We start from the raw sequence: 21,531 nt of genomic DNA on the forward strand, positions 1-21,531 counted from the left end.
GCAGTGTACAGAACGGATTGTACAAGTACATCTTGTTGTACTTGGACAAAATGTGTTTGGTTCTTATAAGATGTCTAATCATCCAGTTTGTTCAGTTGACCAATATGGATAATCTCTTCATGCAGATGTTGCAGTGTGATGTTAAAAAATAAGAAAACAATGCCAGAAACCCCAACCTGTCCTGGAGTATAATGTGTAGAGCAGAAATGCTGTCTCCCTCCTAAATAGTTATGTGTCCATATGTTGGGAAGATTTGACTGAGAGTATTAAAACTGTATTAACACTAAAGAAACACTAGTTTTTAACCTGATTGGAGGACTATTTAATATTTTTTTGCATTATAATTGTTTTATAGCCGTTTAAATGAATTGCCATTTATTTTCAGTGGTCAGAGGGTACTACTGCATCCAGTGTATGCATCCACCAAAATCATTGCCAATCCAAAAGATGTTTACAGTTTCTGGGAAGTGCTCCAGTGCTGGGGTTGTACAAACACTTATTCTCACAAAAGAATGAACTACATTTTCTGAATGAAAGCTGACGTTGCTGTTGACTGTTTGCAAACGTTATTTTGCGAAAGACGGAAGTAAATCAAGTGGGAGGGGACGAAGGCCACCACAGCTCATACTACGCCTGTCACGGTAAGATGTTTGTCAAGATTTTCTCTCCAAATTCATTGTGTGGCGAGTCTAATTTTAACTCCAGAAGGTACGCTAATTCGTTGTGTATGGTTTAAACCAGGCCGGTAGATTAAGAGCTTAACTATCCCGGCAAAGGCTTCCTTAAGCCTCTGCTTAGAAGGTCATGTCTGAGCTGTGCTAGCTAGAGAAGTGCCCAGGCTGACACTGACAGGCTCACTGCAGCAGGCAGCTAGCCATTAGCATCACTTTCATTCATCTGAACGTAACTACTGCAAACATGCAGGAATGGGCGAATCAATTATGCGTGAGTAATTGACCAACCATCATCGTATCGGCAGTAATTTAACTAACTTTACGCTATTTTTCGTCTGCTCCCTGCTGGATTGTACACACTGGAGCCTGCTATGCTAACGTCACGGTAGCCTGATGCTAGCCAGCTAGCGAACCGTTCGTTTATTTTGCGGCTAAATTAGTTTAAAGTCAGCCTGTGTTAATTACTCTCATAGCTAGTTTGCAAACTATGTAAATCAGAATACACTGTCAGTTCAGTGTCAGTGTGGCACAATAGCAGCGGGAAATATCGTACAAACACACAGTAATGAGCTATTTTGTCTTGCTAGTATTTCGTCAGTTATTCGTATAAACTTGTGACTAGCAGCTAGCAGCCTGTCTGATGTTTGACAGCTACCTGAAGCTCAACGAATAATGAAACTGACACGTTTAATTAATCTCAAGTTTGTTGACGCAGTTCATTGTGATTAATTGGCAAGTTAATAATGTAAACTGACAGGCCTCTGCCATAAACTGGTATCAAATAACCGTCAACATCACCAACAGCTAACTTATCTGCTGCCATTATCACCACCGCAAGTTACCTAATTGAATTAAGCGTTATTTAAAATACATGTTTTTACTGTAATTAAGTTATTTCGAGTCTGATAAAGAGAGTATTCATCAATAACATTATGCATAAAACACAGGTTGTTTTATATAGGGGTATGATAAATGAAAACTAGCTATTTACAGCAACGTATTGAGTAGAAAGTGAGTCAAACGAAAAGCTTATTAACTTGTTAGCCATAAAAACTTTGATTGAGGCGCTCACCAATATTTTGTCATGACAATGTATCATTATAACTATATATTGAAACATATGATAGTCCCTTTGTAAGATGGCAATTACAACTCTCAGCAGTATTAGTTGTGTTGCCAATACAATTGCTTGAAGGCTGATTATCATTTATTGCAGAAACAGTAAAAATCCAAAGTTAATATAGTATGAGGTGTAGTGATCCTACGCACAAGGCAAATATTTCTTTTTCCATAACACAAACAGTGTCATGGACTCAGCTTTTTCAGTTTTATGTCCATTATATCCAGAGAGAGTGTTTCACATGTGAAACACTGTCCTTTTGTGTAGGATTAGTTTATTTTAGCAATATTCCCATTAACTTTAAGCTCAAATTTCATAACAGAAAATATTACATAACTGAGAGAGATCTTTTGCAGACAAGTAATGGATCAAGAGGAAGTGTGTACTGATACATAATGCATGACTGCTGAAAAACATTTTAAATTGACTCGGTTTAAGAGATGATATTGGCCACAATCATTGCTGACCAAGAAGATTCATGTTTATAGAGGAGATATTGGTGTCTCTGTTCGTTGCAAAATCCATTGTTTTCTCATTTGATAGATCGCTGCCACTTGTCCAACAGAAGACAGGAAGTCCTTTTATTTCCCTGTGCTTGCACTTCTAGTATTTCCTGTTGCTCTTGTGAAGCTCCAAGTTTCCACTCAGGAAAAGATTTAGCAGAAATAATCTTTTTGTCCTCTCTAACTTTTGTAGGAGAACCGACAATTTGGATCCAAGATGACGGACTCCAAGTACTTCACCACCACCAAGAAAGGTCTGATAGCTCACTATTTCTTCACTCATAAGATAAAGATTTAACACGTAAAACACCTCAGTGATAAATTACTTATTATATTCAGTTCTTGATCATTGCTGGCATCCATGCCCTGTTTCTAAGCAAGTGCTTTGTAGATTTTGTGCCAAAGTAAGCTGGGTGTTGCTGAATTATTGTCTCTATAAGGTTGTTAACTTAGTCTAATTACATAAATAAAGATAATTATATAACATTTAAAAAAAAACATTGTCTAATTACCTTAAAGCTGTTGAGTAATTTCAGAAAAAAATAAATCATATCTCAATTAATTTACATTTGATTTCTTATATTTGAATAAATAGCAGCATGATGTGCTACATGTTTATTATTGTTCACTCTGTGAAGCCAAAAATGCCTCCATTGAAGATTTAAGAGGTCCTCAAGAAATAAATGCTAAAGATGTTATCACTCTGCTTTGTTTTGACATTGTCTCCAAGAACTGAACAGCTCTGGTTATTGTAAATCAGATTAGACACATTGCGTGTTAGCTCACAGAGAATTAACTATCCTGCTGTGTCTCCTATTGTATTTGTGTGACTCCTCTCACATCCCAGAACTACATATCCTCACGTAGATGGCTTAGTGAATGCAAACAGAAGCATATGAGTTGTAGCATATAAGCTCTTTGTTTGTTAGATATTATTTCAGCCATAAGAGCATGTTTCTTTCTGTATCCTACTGCTTTTCTGTACATACGCCCAATATGTCTGTGTGCGGTCTTCTGCTGACATCATGAAGGAGATTATGAGTGATTACATGTTTACAATTCCTGCGAAACATTAAGTAGACTCAAATTTTAAGCCAAAGACAAGAACAGTGTTCTCACAGTGTTTGTTTTTATAGATAAATCGGGGACACAGAACTGAAATGTAAACTGATTAAAATGTGGTCTCTTTCACTTCTGTATAAAGCAACAAAAATGTGAAAACAAACACAGAAGGAACTCCTTTCTCATCCTCCATGAGATGTTCCCGTGATGACATGTTGTTTTACCCAAAACATACATCTGTTCTAATCCGTTTGTTGAACACAATGAGGAACAATAACATTTTTTAAATGTTAACAATTGGTGATCATTGGTGATAATTTAAGTTTTACTAGTATTTTAAGGTCATGTAGACTATATCATTGCATCTCTCCTACCATAGACATGAGAGGTCTAATAATCTTGACCACCTGGCCAACAAAGGGCTTGACATCACAGTTAAAATCACCTCATGAGATTAACTAATATGTATGTGATGTTGATGTATATCACAATACAAACATATGCAAAATCACATAATAGGGTTGCAACAAACAATTATTTTCATTATCAAGTAATCCGTCAATTATTTTCTCGATTAATTGATTAGTCTTTTGGTCTATAAAATGTCCAAAAATTGTCAAAAGTATTGATCACTGTTTCCCAAGAACAAGATGATGCCCTCAAATGTCTTCTTTTGTCCCAACAAACAGTCCATAACGCAAAGACATTTAGTTTACTATCATAAACGACTAAATAAACCAGAAAATATTCACATTTGAGAAGCTGGGATCAGAGAATTTGGACATTTTTTCCATAAACAATGACTCAAAAGGATAAAATGGTTATCAAAACAGTTGCCGATTAATTTTCGGTTGCTCAATTTATCAACATATTGTAGCAGTGCTATGAAATAATCAAATTGATAATCATTACAGTGAGCTGTGCTCCACTATTATGTGTTGTTAGACAAAGCACACACACCAAAAACAAAAACTCATTAAATGATAACCAATACATTTTGTTAGTTTTTTAAAATTGCAATTAACTTTGAATCGTATGGATATCAGAATTCAGAACAGAACAATAATGTGGTGTGATGCTTTTGATAGATTTCATTGAAAGTTGATAAAAGATCATATTAAATTATTCATCAATTAATCATCAACAGTCAGGCAGAATGACTTGCACGCTCTCATTTCCTGTGTTATCCTGTGTTGTCTTATATGCTGCTGCAGCAGCTACAACAAATGCCTTATTCATCACACATTGCAAGGAAAGGATCGTTGTACCACAACAAAAAATGAAGCAGCTACAGTGAGCTGGTTAGCAGCAGGTGAAAACTATAGTGGTTGCTCATTAGACTGGCACCTTAATCCCCCACCCCCTATGACAACTATTACCACCTACCAGTTTCAGAAACCACTGATGATCTCAGTGCGCCCATTCTGTTTTTTCAAAGGGGCTCTGACAGACTGTATGTCAGTATGTCCATGTGATGTGTGAGCAGAGACCATTGTGTTTTGTTGTACAGTTCTGCTTTCCTCTCCCTACATGAAAAAGTATTACATGATTCCCTTTTTTCTTCTCCTCTGCACACAGGTGAGATTTTTGAGCTCAAGGCAGAGCTGAACAGTGATAAGAAAGAGAAGAAGAAGGAGGCTGTGAAGAAAGTCATTGCCTCCATGACAGTTGGCAAGGATGTCAGGTGAGCCAGGGGAAATAGTGTCACAAACATCCACATTGGAACTGAGTAACACTTCACTTTCCATTTGGATTCAGTTGTCACATAGTGTCTCATCTTCCCTCCAGCGCTCTGTTCCCAGATGTTGTGAACTGCATGCAGACGGACAACCTGGAATTGAAGAAGCTGGTCTACCTCTACCTGATGAACTATGCCAAGAGTCAGCCAGACATGGCTATTATGGCTGTCAACACCTTTGTAAAGGTAGATTAGTCATAAATGTATTGTGACATGCCACTATTTTCTTCTTGAACTTCTCTGACTTCAATGGGATAATTACCAAACTTAAAAGTGTCCGTTTAAGGTAAATACAGCCATCAGCACAGCTTTTGGAGATAAAGGCAGTGACACCTCAGTGATAAGATAATTTTATTCTTTACATAACGCTAATGCAGACACATGTTAGATAAATTTCTCACACTAATTATAATATAGATAGAATCCCAAATAAACAATGAGGAATGATGCAATTTATGACCATTAAAAAGTAAAAAACAATCCAAGTGTAATGTCTCTACCAATTCTCTGTACCACCCATCCAGGATTGTGAAGACCCAAACCCTCTCATCCGGGCGCTTGCTGTTCGTACTATGGGCTGCATCCGCGTGGACAAGATCACTGAGTACCTCTGTGAGCCACTGAGGAAATGTCTGAAGGATGAAGACCCATATGTGAGGAAGACTGCAGCTGTGTGTGTAGCAAAACTTCACGATATCAACGCCCAATTGGTGGAGGATCAGGGCTTCCTTGACACTCTAAAAGACCTCATATCTGACTCCAATCCCATGGTATGACTCAGCACAAATGTTGCCAACATTGTGTCAGTACAGTGACCTTTCTTTTGCATCTTAATATAGCTGTTGGCTACTGCTTCTTCTGTCAGCATGACTGTTCTTCGTTTTTAGGTGGTAGCAAACGCAGTGGCAGCGCTGTCTGAGATCGCAGAGTCTCACCCCAACAGTAATCTACTGGACCTAAATCCTCAGACCATAAACAAGTTGCTGACAGCTCTTAACGAGTGTACAGAGTGGGGGCAGATCTTCATTCTTGACTGCCTGGCCAATTACACACCACGTGATGATCGTGAGTCCCAAAGGTAAGGGAGCGCACTACCATCATCAACATTCTCTCTGCATGTCATGTTTGCATATCCTCCCAGTAAACCCTGAATAATTTTCCCCCCTCCCCATCCCAATATCATCTACATCTGCTAGCATCTGTGAGCGTGTGACCCCGCGGCTCTCCCACGCCAACTCTGCAGTGGTGTTGTCAGCAGTAAAAGTTCTTATGAAGTTCATGGAGATGCTGCCTAAAGACTTGGACTACTATGGCACCCTACTGAAGAAGCTGGCCCCTCCACTGGTCACTCTCCTCTCTGCTGAGCCTGAGTTGCAATATGTGGCACTTAGAAACATCAACCTCATCGTACAGAGACGGTAAATCCGGGGAGAGTGTCTCTTCACTACTCTTTATACTGTGGAAATAGTAATGAACGTTGCTTTATGAACCCCAAAGGGGAAATTACAATAGTCTCCACATGCCAACACATATGACAAGAGGAAAAAAGATAAAAACAAAGCCAGGATAAAACAGTTAAAACAGTCTGAAAGAAGGCACCGGACACATGGATAAGTAATGTTATTTAAAAAAAAAAAACACAGAGCAAATTAGAATACAAAAGAGCTAACAGTAATAAATAATCATAAAGGCCACTTAATACTCAAGCATGTCATTGAAAAGTTTCACTGTGTTATTGTCTGTGATATTAAAGTCTTTGTTAATTGCCGCAAATAACAAGAAATGTTGATGTGTCTTTCAGCCCAGAGATCCTGAAACATGAGATGAAAGTTTTTTTTGTGAAGTACAATGACCCAATCTATGTCAAACTGGAGAAGCTGGACATCATGATTCGTCTAGCGTCTCAAGCTAATATTGCACAGGTAACAAACCTGCAGCTGTAATGCATAAAACAATTATGTTAGGATCTTTTCAAGGAAGCTTCAGATATTGTACGCAAAATATAATCCTGAGTGACATGGATGCCTGTCTATCCTGCTACTGTCTGTAGGTGCTGGCTGAGCTGAAGGAGTACGCCACTGAGGTGGACGTGGACTTTGTCCGTAAAGCGGTTAGAGCCATTGGCCGCTGTGCCATCAAAGTAGAGGTGGGTGGAGATGATGAAATACTGTGGTCAGATGCTTTGTTAGGTCTTGTGGTTGAGCACAAAGCGTTTGCATATACTTCATCTTAACTGGTACTTGGACTCAACGAGATAATAACGCTGTAAGTGACAAAAGGCCATCGTCAGTAAGGCTTAGATGTAGTGTTTTTATGATGAACACAAGCTGGCTCTGTTGTTTTGATAGTGCTAAAACATTTTACTGTGGTATGTTGTGGTTTCCATTTTGGATTGTTGAGAGTATACATCATCATATGTAACTTTGTTCCCTTAATTTCAACAAAACATATGTAGATTTAACACATATTCACATTTAACATATGTTTGCTGTTGAAGCCTGGAGCTGTATAAAGCCACTATGTTACTGCTATAGTACCATCAAAGTTAAAAGGATGTGAGATGTTGAAAAAGATTCCATAATTATTTTTCTTGTCGACTCATATTTGAACAAAGTCAATTTCATATTGTATCATAGGTTTTATAAACGATATACATATTTTATATACAGTCTACTCTGATTGTAGTGTGCAGGCCTGTAATGATTATTTTCCTCTCCATCTTTAGCAATCAGCGGAGCGCTGTGTCAGCACACTGCTTGACCTCATCCAGACAAAGGTTAACTATGTGGTGCAGGAAGCCATTGTGGTCATCAAGGACATCTTCCGCAAATACCCCAACAAGTAGGTCTTCTGTTAGGCATCACATCACACAATTACTCACACTCCATCTTAACAGCTCTACAAAATGCTGCCAGTGCTTGACTTTGTACATTGAATATGCAACAGAATCGGGCATTTATGGATGCTGATTTTGTGGTGGCTTTTTAGTGTTGTTTTTTATACAGAATATGAGGTGCAAACATTTATCATACACAATGCACTAAATTTATTTGTTGGCCATTCAAATAGAGACATTTTTAGATGTATGATGTTGTTTGACCTATTATATGCTTTGCATCTGATGTTGACATCTTAAGAGCCATACACAGACATTTCAACTGTTCCAATTCACTGACCATCAGATTATATTCTGTCATATTTTAAAAGGGACTGTACACTGACAAAAAGTGTTTTCAGCCCGGCATTCATCTCAAAAGGCACGCACAAGAGAAAATTGCCCTCACAAACACAGAGAGAGTGTTTGTAGTGGATAGCACCTCTCACCCTGCCTTGATTGCACTTGGTCAAAGGTCAGGTAGATATGTTTGAAGTGTGGCTTCTGCTGTGTGTCCAGCAGAGTGGGTTCATGTGCCAGAGATAAACTTCACCCACACAGCAGTAGACCATAACCTTGGAGCCATGAGTCTCCAAAGGAGCAGCTTTTCACAGTGTCCAGCTTGGCATGGCTCAAGTCTTTACCTTCACTACCCAGTCAAACTTCTGCCTTCACTCCGAATCATACATACTAAATCTATTTTATCAAACATTTTATGCAGATCAGAAATACATCAACCACTGCTGAAAAGATTGGCTGGTTGAGCAGGATAAAGACCCAAATATTTTTCTCTGCAGTTGAGCCAAAACAGTAACTAACAGGAGAGTGGATGTTAGATTTACAATTGTCAGGTGGCTAGAAAAATGAGAACAAATTAAAACTAATGTTCTGTGTCTCCAGGATGTTAAAGTTAGTCATTACAACTTTATAAGCCATGATAGTTGTTTTGGTTTTTTCTGCACGTTGGTGCCCAAACATAGATTAATGCAACTTTAAGTAAATTATAGTAATTTGCACTGTGTGATTGTTTAATTTTTTTGTCTCAACATTTAAGTGTATCTAATTTTTTGTGTGACTGTTGCCAGGTATGAGAGTGTGATTGCCACTCTGTGTGAAAACCTGGACTCCTTGGATGAGCCGGAGGCACGTGCAGCCATGATTTGGATTGTGGGAGAGTATGCCGAACGCATCGACAACGCTGATGAACTGCTGGAGAGCTTTTTGGAGGGTTTCCACGATGAAAGCACTCAGGTGTGTTTAGGAGAGTGCAGGGTTGTTGCTTTTTCAAAAATGTGAAGTCCATTTTTAATGTCACTGGCTCCAGTAATTTGCAGTCAGTTCTGTCAGTAACTATCATACAGTGGTTTCTGTAGCTGGAAATAATAAGAGACATTGGTTGGAAAATGAAGTGACATGCCATACACAGAAGTACCAAAGAGAAATGGTCTTACTTAACCAGCACAATCTGTGGTAATTGTGAAAGTAAAACTGAGATTTAATGAGATTAACACACTAAATGGTAATTTACACCACATTAACGGGAACACTCCTGTAATACTTCAAGGCTACACTGAGTCTGTGTCTGGCTCAGAGGCACAATTTGTAGAGAAGCCAGCTTTTACTCCGTAGAGCATTCATAGTGGGATTACATTTTACTTGGTTAGACAGCTCTCCCTAAGTAACAGATCAATCTGTATTATTGCCTTGGAGGGACTTTTCTTATTATAGCAAGTGATTTTGTGGGTAGAAAGGAGTGTATTATGCATGTTCCCTTTTGTGCTGTTGTTAGCTTACTGCAAATTGCCTCAAACCAGTCAGTAGAATATTTACTGTTAAACAGGATGTGGCATCTATGAGAAACCCACTATTATGCTCTTAGAAGTGAAAGGAGTTTAAACCCTGTGTGTTTATTGTGTGTTAAAAGATAAGGCAGAAAGATTCACCTTAATACCTCTGAACTTACATCGGCTGCATTTAAAAGTAGTATCAGTGAGGAGTTGTAACGTACTGTATGTGTTCTGTGTGCTGTAGGTGCAGTTGCAGCTGCTAACTGCGATTGTCAAGTTGTTCCTGAAAAAGCCGACTGAGACCCAGGAGCTGGTGCAGCAGGTGTTAAGCCTGGCCACACAGGTGAGAATAAAAACACACACTGTTTGCAGACATTTCACAATCCCCACCCTGCTGTCTACTACCTTGAACTCTTCTAGTGTGTGTGATTTGCTCTCATCAGATGTGGTTTTTTAACTTTGCTCCTCAGCTCTTAGTTTTGTATCTTTTCCAAAGAGTTCCTTGTTGCTTTATCATTCTTGGGACACTGAAGTATCGTAATGAGATTATAGATCTGAGCCTTGCACTTCCCTTAGTAATGACTACAGTGGTTTGAGCTTACGCTGCTGTTGCACTAATTGTGTTTTGATGGTTTGAGGTATCCAGTTGATGTAAAAAATTAAAACAGTCATGTCATTTTTAGAAAATTCTTTGTGGTATTATAAAAAAAAATTATCAATATCTGTTATTATGTTAATAATTACCTAAATAAAAATCCACCCATTGGTAATATTATCCTAATACAGATAAATACTAACTATATCATGTCTGCACATTGTACGTGTTAAGAACGAAGAATGTATTTTTTATGTAGATGCAAAGTGGTGAAAATCATCTATACGGTGAATGTTAAATTTTGAGTGTAGTGCAGCGTAGACAATCTTAAACATGATATGTGATGCACTGTGCCATTTAGTTGCAGCTATGTTCATGCTCACGTCAGTAACACAAGAGAAAAATCTACTGCTGTGAGTGAACCTACTTTGGGAAACTCTCCTGTTGTTCAGATTAGGCCCCAATTAACCTCAAGTACAATTATTATCATCATGGAAAGAATGAGGGCGTGCTTTTGTCTTTTTTCCTTCATTATTTACACCTTTTGATGAATGAATACACTTCAATATGATGTTGTCTAATAAAACATCACCACTGAGTACGGTTTCAAAAATGACTTAGATTTAAATCAACACTTCTCTAACAGGGTCAACAAAAACTGAACATTGTAAGACTCACAAAGATGTAATTTATTACAGAGCTGGTGTACTGGATTACATTAGTTTGCATTGATGTATCAACAGTAGAAAGCTGGTAACCGTGTACATGTGAATGTAGGATACAGCAGAGGTACAGGCACAAACTTTTTTTTGCACAATGCGGACAGAAAGCAGAGATGCTGAGAGAATTTCCCTTATAACTTATAATTCATGTAATATTTATAATAATTATAATAATTTTTCCCATATAACTTAAGGATTTGTCATCTGCGTTTTCAAAGTTTTACTGCGTCCATCAATCTAGGTTCAGGGTTTTGAGCTAATAAGATTTAATTAAAACCCTGGTAACCTTCTACTTTTTCCACAGTAATAAAAATGTACAGTGTCAATGTGCCTCATAAATTATCCAAGTTCTAGCACTTCCCTAAGGCTGACTCAGTTTTTGATATCTTAGAATAACCGCTCAGTCTTTGGTATCGGGGGCCAAGAAAGAAAAAAGTCAAACATTAAAAATGTATTAAACATGCTCCATAAAGAATTATCTCTTATCCTCATACTTTTATCTCTCTCTCCAGGACTCAGACAACCCAGACCTCAGGGACCGCGGCTACATCTACTGGCGTCTGCTCTCCACAGACCCTGTAGCTGCCAAGGAGGTGGTTCTGGCTGAGAAGCCCCTGATCTCTGAGGAGACGGATCTGATCGAGCCCACTCTGCTGGAGGAGCTCATCTGCCACATTGGTACTCTGGCCTCTGTGTATCACAAGCCACCCAGTGCCTTTGTTGAAGGCAGCCGTGGCGTTCAGCACAAGAGACTCCCTGGCAGTGCTGGATCGTGAGTCACGCACTTTTACTTTTAAACACTGCAGGCGGAGGGATTTGTTTATATAAGTAGAGCTCACTTCTCAAATCTGCTGTCATGTTTCCCCTTAAATCTGCTGAGTAATACACTGTCCAGTAATGTCTGGCTCTGGCGCTGTTCTTCTTTATTCCTTCCTGCTTTCGAATAACATCTAGTTATCATTGCTCTTAGCGGACATCTGCAGATTAATGACAAATTAGGTTACAGTGAATGTAAAAATAAAGAATATATAGTTTACAATATAGTAATCAAATAAGTCATCTCCATTACAATACATAATCTAAATCTGTGTCACTTTATATCTTTTCTACTAGCGGAGAGAGTGTTGAGAGCCCAGACGCAGCTTCTGCTGCTGGAGTCTCTGAGGCACCCCCTGCTGTCATCCCATCCCAGGGAGACCTCCTGGGAGATCTGCTCAATCTGGATCTGACACCTCCTACCGCTACCGGACCAACACCACCCCCTTCCTCTGGCATGCAGATGGGGGCTATGGACCTTCTTGGAGGAGGATTGGATAGTCTGGTAGGTCTTCTACACACCTGTGTTTCAGTGAAGCTATCATGTTCTGTGAAATATCTTGGAATCAGTGTGTGACAACCCATTGAGTTGGTTTTAATAAAATCTTAAATGTTTATTGGGACCCAGTGACGGTAATGTATGTTTTTTTTCTACCTTATGTGCTTTCTTTCTTTCTTTTGATCCTGGTTTGTTTTCCTTTCTTTGTTCAATGCTGCACCTGCAGATGGGGGATGAGTCTGAGCCGGTAACTACATGGAGGGGGAGGGAACAACATTTCTAAACCATGTCAGACCATTTCAGTGCTAAGATTAATTAGTTCACTGCTGTTGTACTCTCTAGTTCTCATGCATCAGTCTGACATTTCATTCATCATTTATCATCTTTTATTATCGTGATATCTACAGTAAGCATGCTGTTGAACCCTTGAGTCCCATCTCTTTTCTTATCTCTGGGCTCTGCGATGTGTTTCGTCTTTCAATCAGCCGCCCATTCCCCTGCGGACGGACACTCCTCAGTCACCTCAGCTCCCACATCAGTCCCCATCGCCCCCAGATTACAGCCCCACTGAGGTTGGTCCAGGGGACCACGCTGGACCAGTAAAGGCCAGCACCAGCTTAGAGTCCCCTCTTGTTCCCTGCTGTACCACTGTGTCCTCTAAATAATCCTCCCTGGTAGTTGATCTGTGCCTGTTTGCTATTCTTATTACATTGTGATGTTTCCACACTCTAAATCTTTTATTAAATTTTAGTAAATCTCACTAATGTTTACTGTCAAAGTATGTCTTCCATACACAGTAGTTTAGCATTGTCACCGTTTGGAATTGCTGTATGTTTTGCTCACTGCACCCCCAACCTTTTCATCACAGTAATAGACACACTTAGTGAGTAGCATTTGAGCAAAACCTATTGGATTTCAATTGCCACTCTGCTGGACTTGTGTGGACAGTAAAAGGTCAGGTCAGAAGTAAACTTGCCCTGTACTGGTGTCTCCCTCTGCTCGCTGTAAACCCCCGTACTTGTCGTTAATCACAGACATTCTTAGACCTTCTCACTCCTCCATCTGTCCTCCTCAAACCTCCCAGAATATTATGTAATGTTGCACAAATAGATAACCTGGATTTGTTGTGCTTCTTTCTCACTACCCAGCTTGGCGGTGACATCGGAGGAAGTCCTGCTGTAAGTCATTCAGTCTGGTTTTTGTTTGGCTTCGAATGCTCAATACAGTGAAAAACACCGGATGTGTTCGGGTAACTTAAGGTAACCTTTTGTTTTGTAACTCACAGATGGCGGCTGGTTTCGGTGCTCCTCCAGCTGCAGTGCCAGCCTCTTTCAGTGCCCCTGTAAGTGGCGGTCTGGATGACCTGTTTGACCTTGGAGGTGGAGTTGGTATGCCAATGGGAGCCTACATCCCTGCTAAAACAGTGAGTCTGGATAAGCCGAGATAAGGCAAACTATTGAATGATGTTGCAACAGTAAAAAAAAACCAAACTGTTCTTGTCTTTTTTTCAGCTTTGGCTCCCGGCTATGAAGGCTAAGGGTCTGGAGATATCTGGCACTTTTGCCCGCCGCTCTGGGGTCATCCAAATGGAGATGACCCTCACTAATAAAGCTATGAGTGTCATGACTGATTTTGCCATCCAATTCAACAGGAACAGGTAAGACCTTTTACTAAGCAATGTTTGATCTCTGTAAATTTACACCTCTTTGTGACTGTCTCTCATTTCTCTCTCCTCTGTAGCTTTGGTCTAGCTCCAGCTGGTCCAATGCAGGTTCTCACTCCCGTCAGCCCAAACCAGAGTATTGAAGTGGCCCTTCCCCTCAATACTGTGGGACCAGTCATGAAGATGGAGCCTCTCAATAACCTGCAGGTAACACCCTCACAATGTTTATTTCCCTTACATTTTATGACTTTGCTGGTTTTGGTTTTGTTTCGCTGCCACCACCTGCTTTTTCCATAAATCCTGATTCCCAGCTGAATTTTAGGGCATTATGTTCATGACCGTGAAGCAGCTGTCAACAAGATGATTGTCAGATGTCAGGGGCAGACTAGGAGCACATTGTTATATAAGCTAACTGTGTTTTTACGCTTCTCAGCACTGGCCTTATCAGGGCAGTGATGCCTGTAGTTTATTTCCCCAAAATTGCTTCTAACTGAATCCATTGAACCCTGTCAGATTTGCAGTGTAATGTAGAAGAGCACGCAAACATAGCATAGATAAACTTCATAGCTTGCAGACTGCATGTTAATATTTGATTCATTAAATAAAACATTACTAAATTGAATTTGAGCTCCATTTGTCTGAATTCCAAATTATAGTTGGCAGTATTTCAACTTCTTAGTCGTTTTTCTTTGTATAGTCAAAGATTACAGAACTAAAACATCAAAATGTTTTGTGGATGAAATATTCATGGACCTGACTGTATCTTTTGGGGACATTAACTTTTGTCCTGACTGTATGACCATATGCATTTACTGATAAGTAATACATCCTTTCTTTCAGCTATACTGTTGAATTCCCATGCTGTGAATGAAACAGAATTAAAACATAAAACAACCTTCAGAACGGTGATGATAAGTTGCACATTTTAAAAAAAGAGCGGCAGAGGCATGCTTGTTTTTGATCAGGGCGGTTCTTTTAACTGGGCAGAATAGTGGTTGGGTGCTGTGTACAGCTGGAGAAAGAAGATAAGAGCGTATAGAGGGATGGTGGCGGTGGGAGCGGTCATTAGTGGTCACACAACACATGGCTCCTTTGTTTCTCCTGGCCTCAGCGGCCCTGCTAACCTTTCTACTCTGCTGCCTCTCGGCGCTGCTTTGATAGGTCCTACTGTCTATTTTGACATTCTCAGATATTTTATTTTGAGAGCTTCTGCGTTATTTTTGTCTTGATGGAAGATAATGTCCCAGAATGTTATTTGGAGTACTCTTTTAACTGCCAATGTGTCGTAGCAGTTTTTGAAGCTTACACACTGCCACAGTCACTAAAACCCTTTTATCACAAATCAGCACATTTGAGGGGAATGCTTTAGTATATTTGAGTGCAAGTTTCATGGCTGTTTATTGCCACTGCAGGCTACCGCTGTAATAATCTGTGGGAAGTCTTGACAGTATAATAGTTTAAAGTTCATCATGGATGTGAACTTGCCAATTTAATTCCATTAAAAATCAGGGCTCTTCAGTGCAATTTCACTCACATTTGCCCCAAAAAATAGATATGCGTGAACCAGAAAAATGATTTATGAGCACAGTGTGCAAGTAAAGATTACAACCTACCATATTCTTTTTTTCCCCCTGCTGCTAATCGTTCAAAAACTAGTATTTAATAGTCAGATAATGTACAATGTTTATAAACAGTACATTAGTTTCACAGAAAAGAAATGTCGCCAAGTATAGATATCCTCAGTTTGTGCCTTTCACAGAGCTGCTGGTAGCATTAGCAAGTCTGATAAGAGACGGTGGAGAGGCGACGTCATGCTAATAAACCAAAGATGTATTCCTTTTCTGTGGCAGTAAACACAAGACATGGGCTGATAACTATGCTGTGCTATAGTCAGAGCTTTACAAGATATCCAGGGCTGACAACATGATAAACAACAGAGCTGCAGCTATGTACTGATACTCCCCCTCAGACACACACACACACCTGACAGCCTCTCGGTGCTGAGCTGCTAATGTTAGCTCAGCTACAGGTACCACACAGAAACTTTTTACAAAGTGCCATCAATGTGCTTTCTCGTTACTGTCAAAGCTCCAGCGGACTCTCTGTGTTTCCAGCATGAACACAGAGAGTCTGACAGCAGCTGCTCATGGCTGGTTATTTTGCTTGCATTTCCTTCTTGTTACCACCTACAATTGCCGTCCATCTGACTATCACCAGTCTGTTCAGGATAGTGGCGCTCTGGTAGCGGTGAGCTAAACTAGCTGAATCAATTCAGTTATTGTTGATGGTCTAATGAATTAATCGACTAATCTTTGCAGCTCTAGTTTAAAACACACAATGAGGACTCTTCCTGATTAATGAATTAACCTCTTGACTGTGGTCCAACACAAAAAATCGAATGATAGTTCAGCTCCTGTTCTCTCATTGACACTCCTCTTGGCGAAAAGGTGTTCTCTCAGATTACAGATCTTGATCAGGCTGCCCTCAGTGTATTTAAATTTGAGTCTGTTTGACAAAGACCTGAGCACACCCACACACAGCGCAGCACAGCAGAAACAGCAGCAGGTGATAGCTGGCAATGGGCTAAAGACATTAAGACACAGTAATGACATAGTGTGAAAGATAAACTGTGGAGAAGTCGTCCCATTTCTGAGTTAATAAACTCTGTGTTATTTGAACATTTTTCACTGTGCTCCTAAATTTCTTTGTGTACTCCTAAATTTTTTCATTTAGGAGCACAAGTAGTCCTTAGGAAAAACGTTAGCACAGAGCCCTGAAAATGCAGACAGTAATTCAGGAAAGGCCTACAGTCCCAGCTAGCAAGAAATCTTTGGCACATCTTGGGCAACATACCACTCGTTTAGGCATGACACCTGCTTTGCTCTGCTAATCTACAGTGGGGATCTTACAGCTCACCATTGACTTTGTGTTGGCAGGCTTTGCAGTCTTTGACAGTTCTTTGTCAGTCCTTTGTCGGCGTGTTTTTATATAATGTTACATCAAGATTTTTATTTTATAAGGACCCTTTTCCCTGTAATAGCCTGGCTCAAGTCCCCTGTGACCCTGCAAAGCATAATTTGGCATAGATAATGACTCTTTTGGTTTGGAAACAATCAGAATGAAGCTTTGTGTAGTTTGTTTATGACCAGCTGTGTTACTGGCAATCCTGCATTGCACACAGGAATAAGATCCCTTAATGAATTATTCAGGAGTCATTCATGTACCATCCTCTGGCCAAACTCACTGTCCTTCTCCTCAGCACTTCTTGAGCCTGATCAATATCACTGCCCTGCCGCTTGTTACTTCAGGTGCTTTGAGAATAGCACAGTTGTTATTGTGTTTCAGTGTCTTGTACTTTTGCCACCAGGGCCCATAGACCATAAAGACTCCTACCTGATGTGCTTAGGCTTAGTAATGATTTTTCCTTTTTCCTTTTTTTTTTTTACTTTCATGTGCTATTTTTTTAAATTTTCTCTCTTTATAGATTTGTGTGTCACTAATCTTTTTATTTTTGGTATTTTGTTTTCAATCACTGTCTACTATTTTTATCTTGTTATATTTTCATCTTTTTTTATATCTTCTTGTAAAGCAATTTCTAGACTTTGTAGACAGATGCTTCACAGTTATTTATGATATAAAAGCTTTGAAAATTGCTAATATTCTTTGGCAAATACAAGCCTTGTACTATCTGTGAGATACAACATGATGGGAGACCTGTAAAGAACATGGGTATCAGTGATGATATTGTAGGATATAGGTAAGATTTTATTTGAGTGTTTTTGTGAGAGAAAAGACTGTAACCCTCTTGCTCAGCAAACACCACACATAAACCAGCCATGTCCATCCTTTAAGGGCACTTGAAAAGTAATTACCCATGTATTGCTTCTTGTTTCTCCTCCTGTCGTCCTCCTCTACCCCCTCCTTGGATGTAATCATTCTCACAGGTGGCTGTTAAGAACAACATTGACGTATTCTACTTCAGCTGCCAGTACCCCATCAGCATGTTGTTTGTAGAGGACGGGAAGATGGGTGAGTGTCTTTACTAAGTCTCTTCAATCAAAAGCCTCAAACCCTGTTGATGTCAACGACATACGTCATCCTTGGGAATGAGTCTTTCAGTGAGAGTGTCATTATTGTGACTGTTCTGAGGATGTGAAGAAGTGCGTGACGTAGATGTGTGACTGACTGTCCACCTGCCTTCACTCATGCACATCTCAGAGCTGCACAGTTGAACCTAGATATGTACACCAATGCCATTTTTGGGCCTTTTTGCCTTTGTCTTTTTGTTGCTGTTTGATTTATTCTGTGAAAACATGTTGGCATTTGTCCCTGTGGAGCCTCCTCATGGGGCTAGCAGCAGGACGGCTGCCAGAGACTGTGAGCTAAAGCTCCAGAGCCGCAGCCACAGCAGGAAACCTTATGTCTCATGTAGAATCAAACTACTCGCACGCTATTTTGACATTTGTTTTTACCGCAGTGTGTACATTTACTTTTTACCACAAATGTTTATTGTTATTCTCGTACTCAGTATATTTCATTGTGTGCCGGGTCTTTGGACACATCAAGTGATTCTGTCTTTTCATCTACAGAGCGACAGGTGTTCCTTGCCACATGGAAAGACATTCCTAATGACAATGAGTCCCAGTTTCAGATCAAAGACTGCCATCTCAACTCAGGTGAGAAGGATGATGAGAGAACAGAGTGCAACTACCTAACACTACACCGTGCAGCCATATCCTGCTGCCTTTTTATATGTGAAGATAACCTGACAGAGAGGTGGAGATCTCAAATTCAGTCCCTTGCTAATGAAGCAAATTGCATTTGATGAGATCTCATCAGCTTCAGTCCCTGTTTATGTGTGATAATTTAGTTTTACACAAGCGTGAGAGCAGCTGAACTGGAGAAGAATTCCTAATGACATCTTAATGGAGATTTCCCCCCACAGATTACATTTCTTCTTCATGAACAAAGAGAGGGTTTCACATCCTACTGGGGCACAGCAGCAAGACACAAGCTGAGGAGAACAATAAATTCTGAATTAGTGACTGTATCTTTGCTGCACAGACAGTGTGGAGTGAAATTTTAGGAGATAAGTGAAAAAGAAATCCTGCATGGTCGGTTACATTTAATGACGGTTTCAGCAGACAACTACAGAGCATGGAAGGAGCCAGCGAGCGACACTACATTTTGAATAATAACAATGTTTATTCACACAAACTGAATAATAAAAAATGAGCAGTAGTTTGTACAGATACAGGAACAGGAACACAATACATCTACATCTACGTCTACATTTGAGCTGTTAATTATGTTTCTGTGTTTCCTCAACAGATGCGGCCTCGAACAAACTGCAGGGCAGCAATATTTTCACCATAGCCAAGCGCACAGTGGAGGGTCAGGACATGCTGTATCAGTCGATGAAACTCTCCAATGGCATCTGGGTGCTGGCTGAGCTGAGGGTGCAGGCAGGAAATCCAAACTACACAGTGAGTGGAAGCATCGGCTGAATTCATGAGCACCATTTATGTCACTGATTTGATGATGCTGCCATATGAACTGTCATTTTACACTCAAATAAATGGCTCAACAGAGATGTTAATAATTGGATGGACAAGGTGTCGCACTTTTGGATAATTCTGTGTGGCACTTGATTTTTATTTTGTTCTTTTTCTTTTTTTGATCATCTGACAGAAATATAGAAATAGAATGAAAGTGATACGAATGTAACAGAGGTCCCTGGTTACATGATATGCATCTTAACCTCTAGGCCACATGGCGCCACAACTAATGGACAGTGGCGCTGAGCAATATATAATTATGATATCAATATCGTGATATGAGACTAGATATCATCTTAGATTTTGGATATCGTGATAGTGTTGTCTTTTCCTGGTTTTAAAGGCTGCATTACAGTAAAGTGATGTAATTTTCTGAGCTTACCAGACTGTTTTAGCTCCTCTATTATTTGTCTTTACCCACTTAGTCGTTATATCCATATTACTGATGTTTATTTATCAAAAATCTCATTGTGTAAATATTTAGTGAAAGCACCAATAGTCATCACTACAATATTGTCGCAATAGTGATATTGAGGTATTTGGCAGTTAAACCTATCATGGAGTATCCCAGAATGTAGAGTAGAATAAAATTGTAATGTCCCAGGAAATTTGGTTTACAGACAGCTACAATAATCAATAATCCTTGAGGTTTGTGGAGTACTTCACCAACACTTTTATAAACCCTACAGGTTTCACTGGAATAGGGAAGAAGGGTTATGAAAATTAGTGTTTCACCTATATGTAAAAAGAGCTGAGGAGTCAACCTGGGTGTTTATGATGCAAATTTATTTTTATATTACAATGTCACCTGGATTGTTGTTGGGTTTTTAAATCAGAGGTCCAAAACTTGAGGTGAACATATGTAAAAGTGCTCCCTGCTTGTAAAAAACCAGGGCTTCAGTCTGCTATGAACGCTTCATTTGCAATGTTACCTCTACTTCCTCCTCATGATGACATCAGATTGTTCGTGCATGCTCACAAAGGAACATCTCTAGGTAGCCTTTGTTGCTAAGGTTGTTCAAAGGGTTGTGTCGCGTTGTCTACTCACAGATTTTGGATCTGATTTGGGCACGAACATGTGCAGATATATTTGAGTTCACAATTCAAGTAAAGAACGAGAAAAACATATGAAATCCTACCAATATTGTTTGATGTAGCGTCCCGAGCCACCCAAAGTCTTGCCTAGGTGCAGCTTCCAGCAGCTGGCCAATCAGAATAGAGGGGGGTCTTAGAAAGACAGGGGCTAAAACTGCCTGTTTCAGACAGAGGCTGAACTGAGGGACTGCATAAATGGCCAGTGTAGGATATGTAAGGAGGTTTTTTTTAAAACTTTAAATCACTGTAAATCATGCAAAGATAAACCAGTAGAGCCCCAGAATATAAAAATAGACCTGAACACTCATGATATTGTACCGGTTGATATGTATGGTAGTCAGTGACAAGAGTTAATAAAATATTCACTCCACATCATGGATTGAGACAAATGACACAGCAGTCAGCGCAGTAGCAGATCTGAACAACAAGAGACATGATGGAGATTGATGAGCAGTAACGAGTGGTGAGCGTGCTGAAGGGGGGAGGCTGGTTGATTGTGCAGTGATTGTAGTGTTGTTCTAATATTGGTGACTCATCTGTGTGTGTGAGTGTGTGTGTGTGTTATTGTGCACATGTATTCGTTTGTGTTCTCCATTGTGATGTCGCATGTCTCTGCTTTGTCAGCGAGCCTCGGTCTCCCACTTCCTTGATGGATTGTGTTTGGCTTAGAAATTCTGCATGACTGGTCCAGAACGATGACCTTCGTGTGACTCTCCTCCCCGCTCATCACTCAGTCTGCTTTCAGATCATGTTTTTATTCATAAGGTGGCATTAACTGTCTTTTTGTTTTCTCCCGTCTAGACTAGTCAATTTGTCACTCACTC

At 39.8% G+C, this 21,531-nt stretch overlaps 1 protein-coding gene across 5 annotated transcripts in view; it reads left to right on the forward strand.

Annotated features, from left to right (window-relative positions):
- The first annotated feature begins 533 nt into the window (after positions 1–533).
- The window catches only part of ap1b1 (adaptor related protein complex 1 subunit beta 1), a 28,064-nt gene continuing 7,066 nt past the window's right edge, over positions 534–21,531 (forward strand). The window contains exons 1-23 of one of the 5 annotated variants that reach the window (XM_044371895.1): positions 534–641; positions 2,491–2,551; positions 4,938–5,043; positions 5,148–5,283; positions 5,622–5,867; positions 5,985–6,175; positions 6,294–6,515; positions 6,899–7,019; positions 7,148–7,243; positions 7,823–7,938; positions 9,058–9,223; positions 10,004–10,102; positions 11,589–11,848; positions 12,190–12,397; positions 12,618–12,638; positions 12,877–12,963; positions 13,540–13,569; positions 13,677–13,814; positions 13,903–14,048; positions 14,132–14,261; positions 17,999–18,083; positions 18,644–18,730; positions 19,386–19,540. In XM_044371895.1, coding sequence (XP_044227830.1) covers positions 2,515–2,551; positions 4,938–5,043; positions 5,148–5,283; positions 5,622–5,867; positions 5,985–6,175; positions 6,294–6,515; positions 6,899–7,019; positions 7,148–7,243; positions 7,823–7,938; positions 9,058–9,223; positions 10,004–10,102; positions 11,589–11,848; positions 12,190–12,397; positions 12,618–12,638; positions 12,877–12,963; positions 13,540–13,569; positions 13,677–13,814; positions 13,903–14,048; positions 14,132–14,261; positions 17,999–18,083; positions 18,644–18,730; positions 19,386–19,540 — 2,883 coding nt within the window. In that variant the 5' untranslated portion in view covers positions 534–641; positions 2,491–2,514. Of the gene's footprint in view, positions 642–683; positions 709–814; positions 946–2,490; positions 2,552–4,937; positions 5,044–5,147; positions 5,284–5,621; positions 5,868–5,984; positions 6,176–6,293; positions 6,516–6,898; positions 7,020–7,147; positions 7,244–7,822; positions 7,939–9,057; positions 9,224–10,003; positions 10,103–11,588; positions 11,849–12,189; positions 12,398–12,617; positions 12,639–12,876; positions 12,964–13,539; positions 13,570–13,676; positions 13,815–13,902; positions 14,049–14,131; positions 14,262–17,998; positions 18,084–18,643; positions 18,731–19,385; positions 19,541–21,531 lie in introns of those variants that run through there. The other 4 variants (XM_044371896.1, XM_044371893.1, XM_044371894.1 and 1 more) reach the window with 4 other exon arrangements.

The sequence above is a fragment of the Thunnus albacares genome, chromosome 2 (genome assembly GCF_914725855.1).
Source record: "Thunnus albacares chromosome 2, fThuAlb1.1, whole genome shotgun sequence".
Lineage (NCBI taxonomy): Eukaryota > Metazoa > Chordata > Actinopteri > Scombriformes > Scombridae > Thunnus > Thunnus albacares.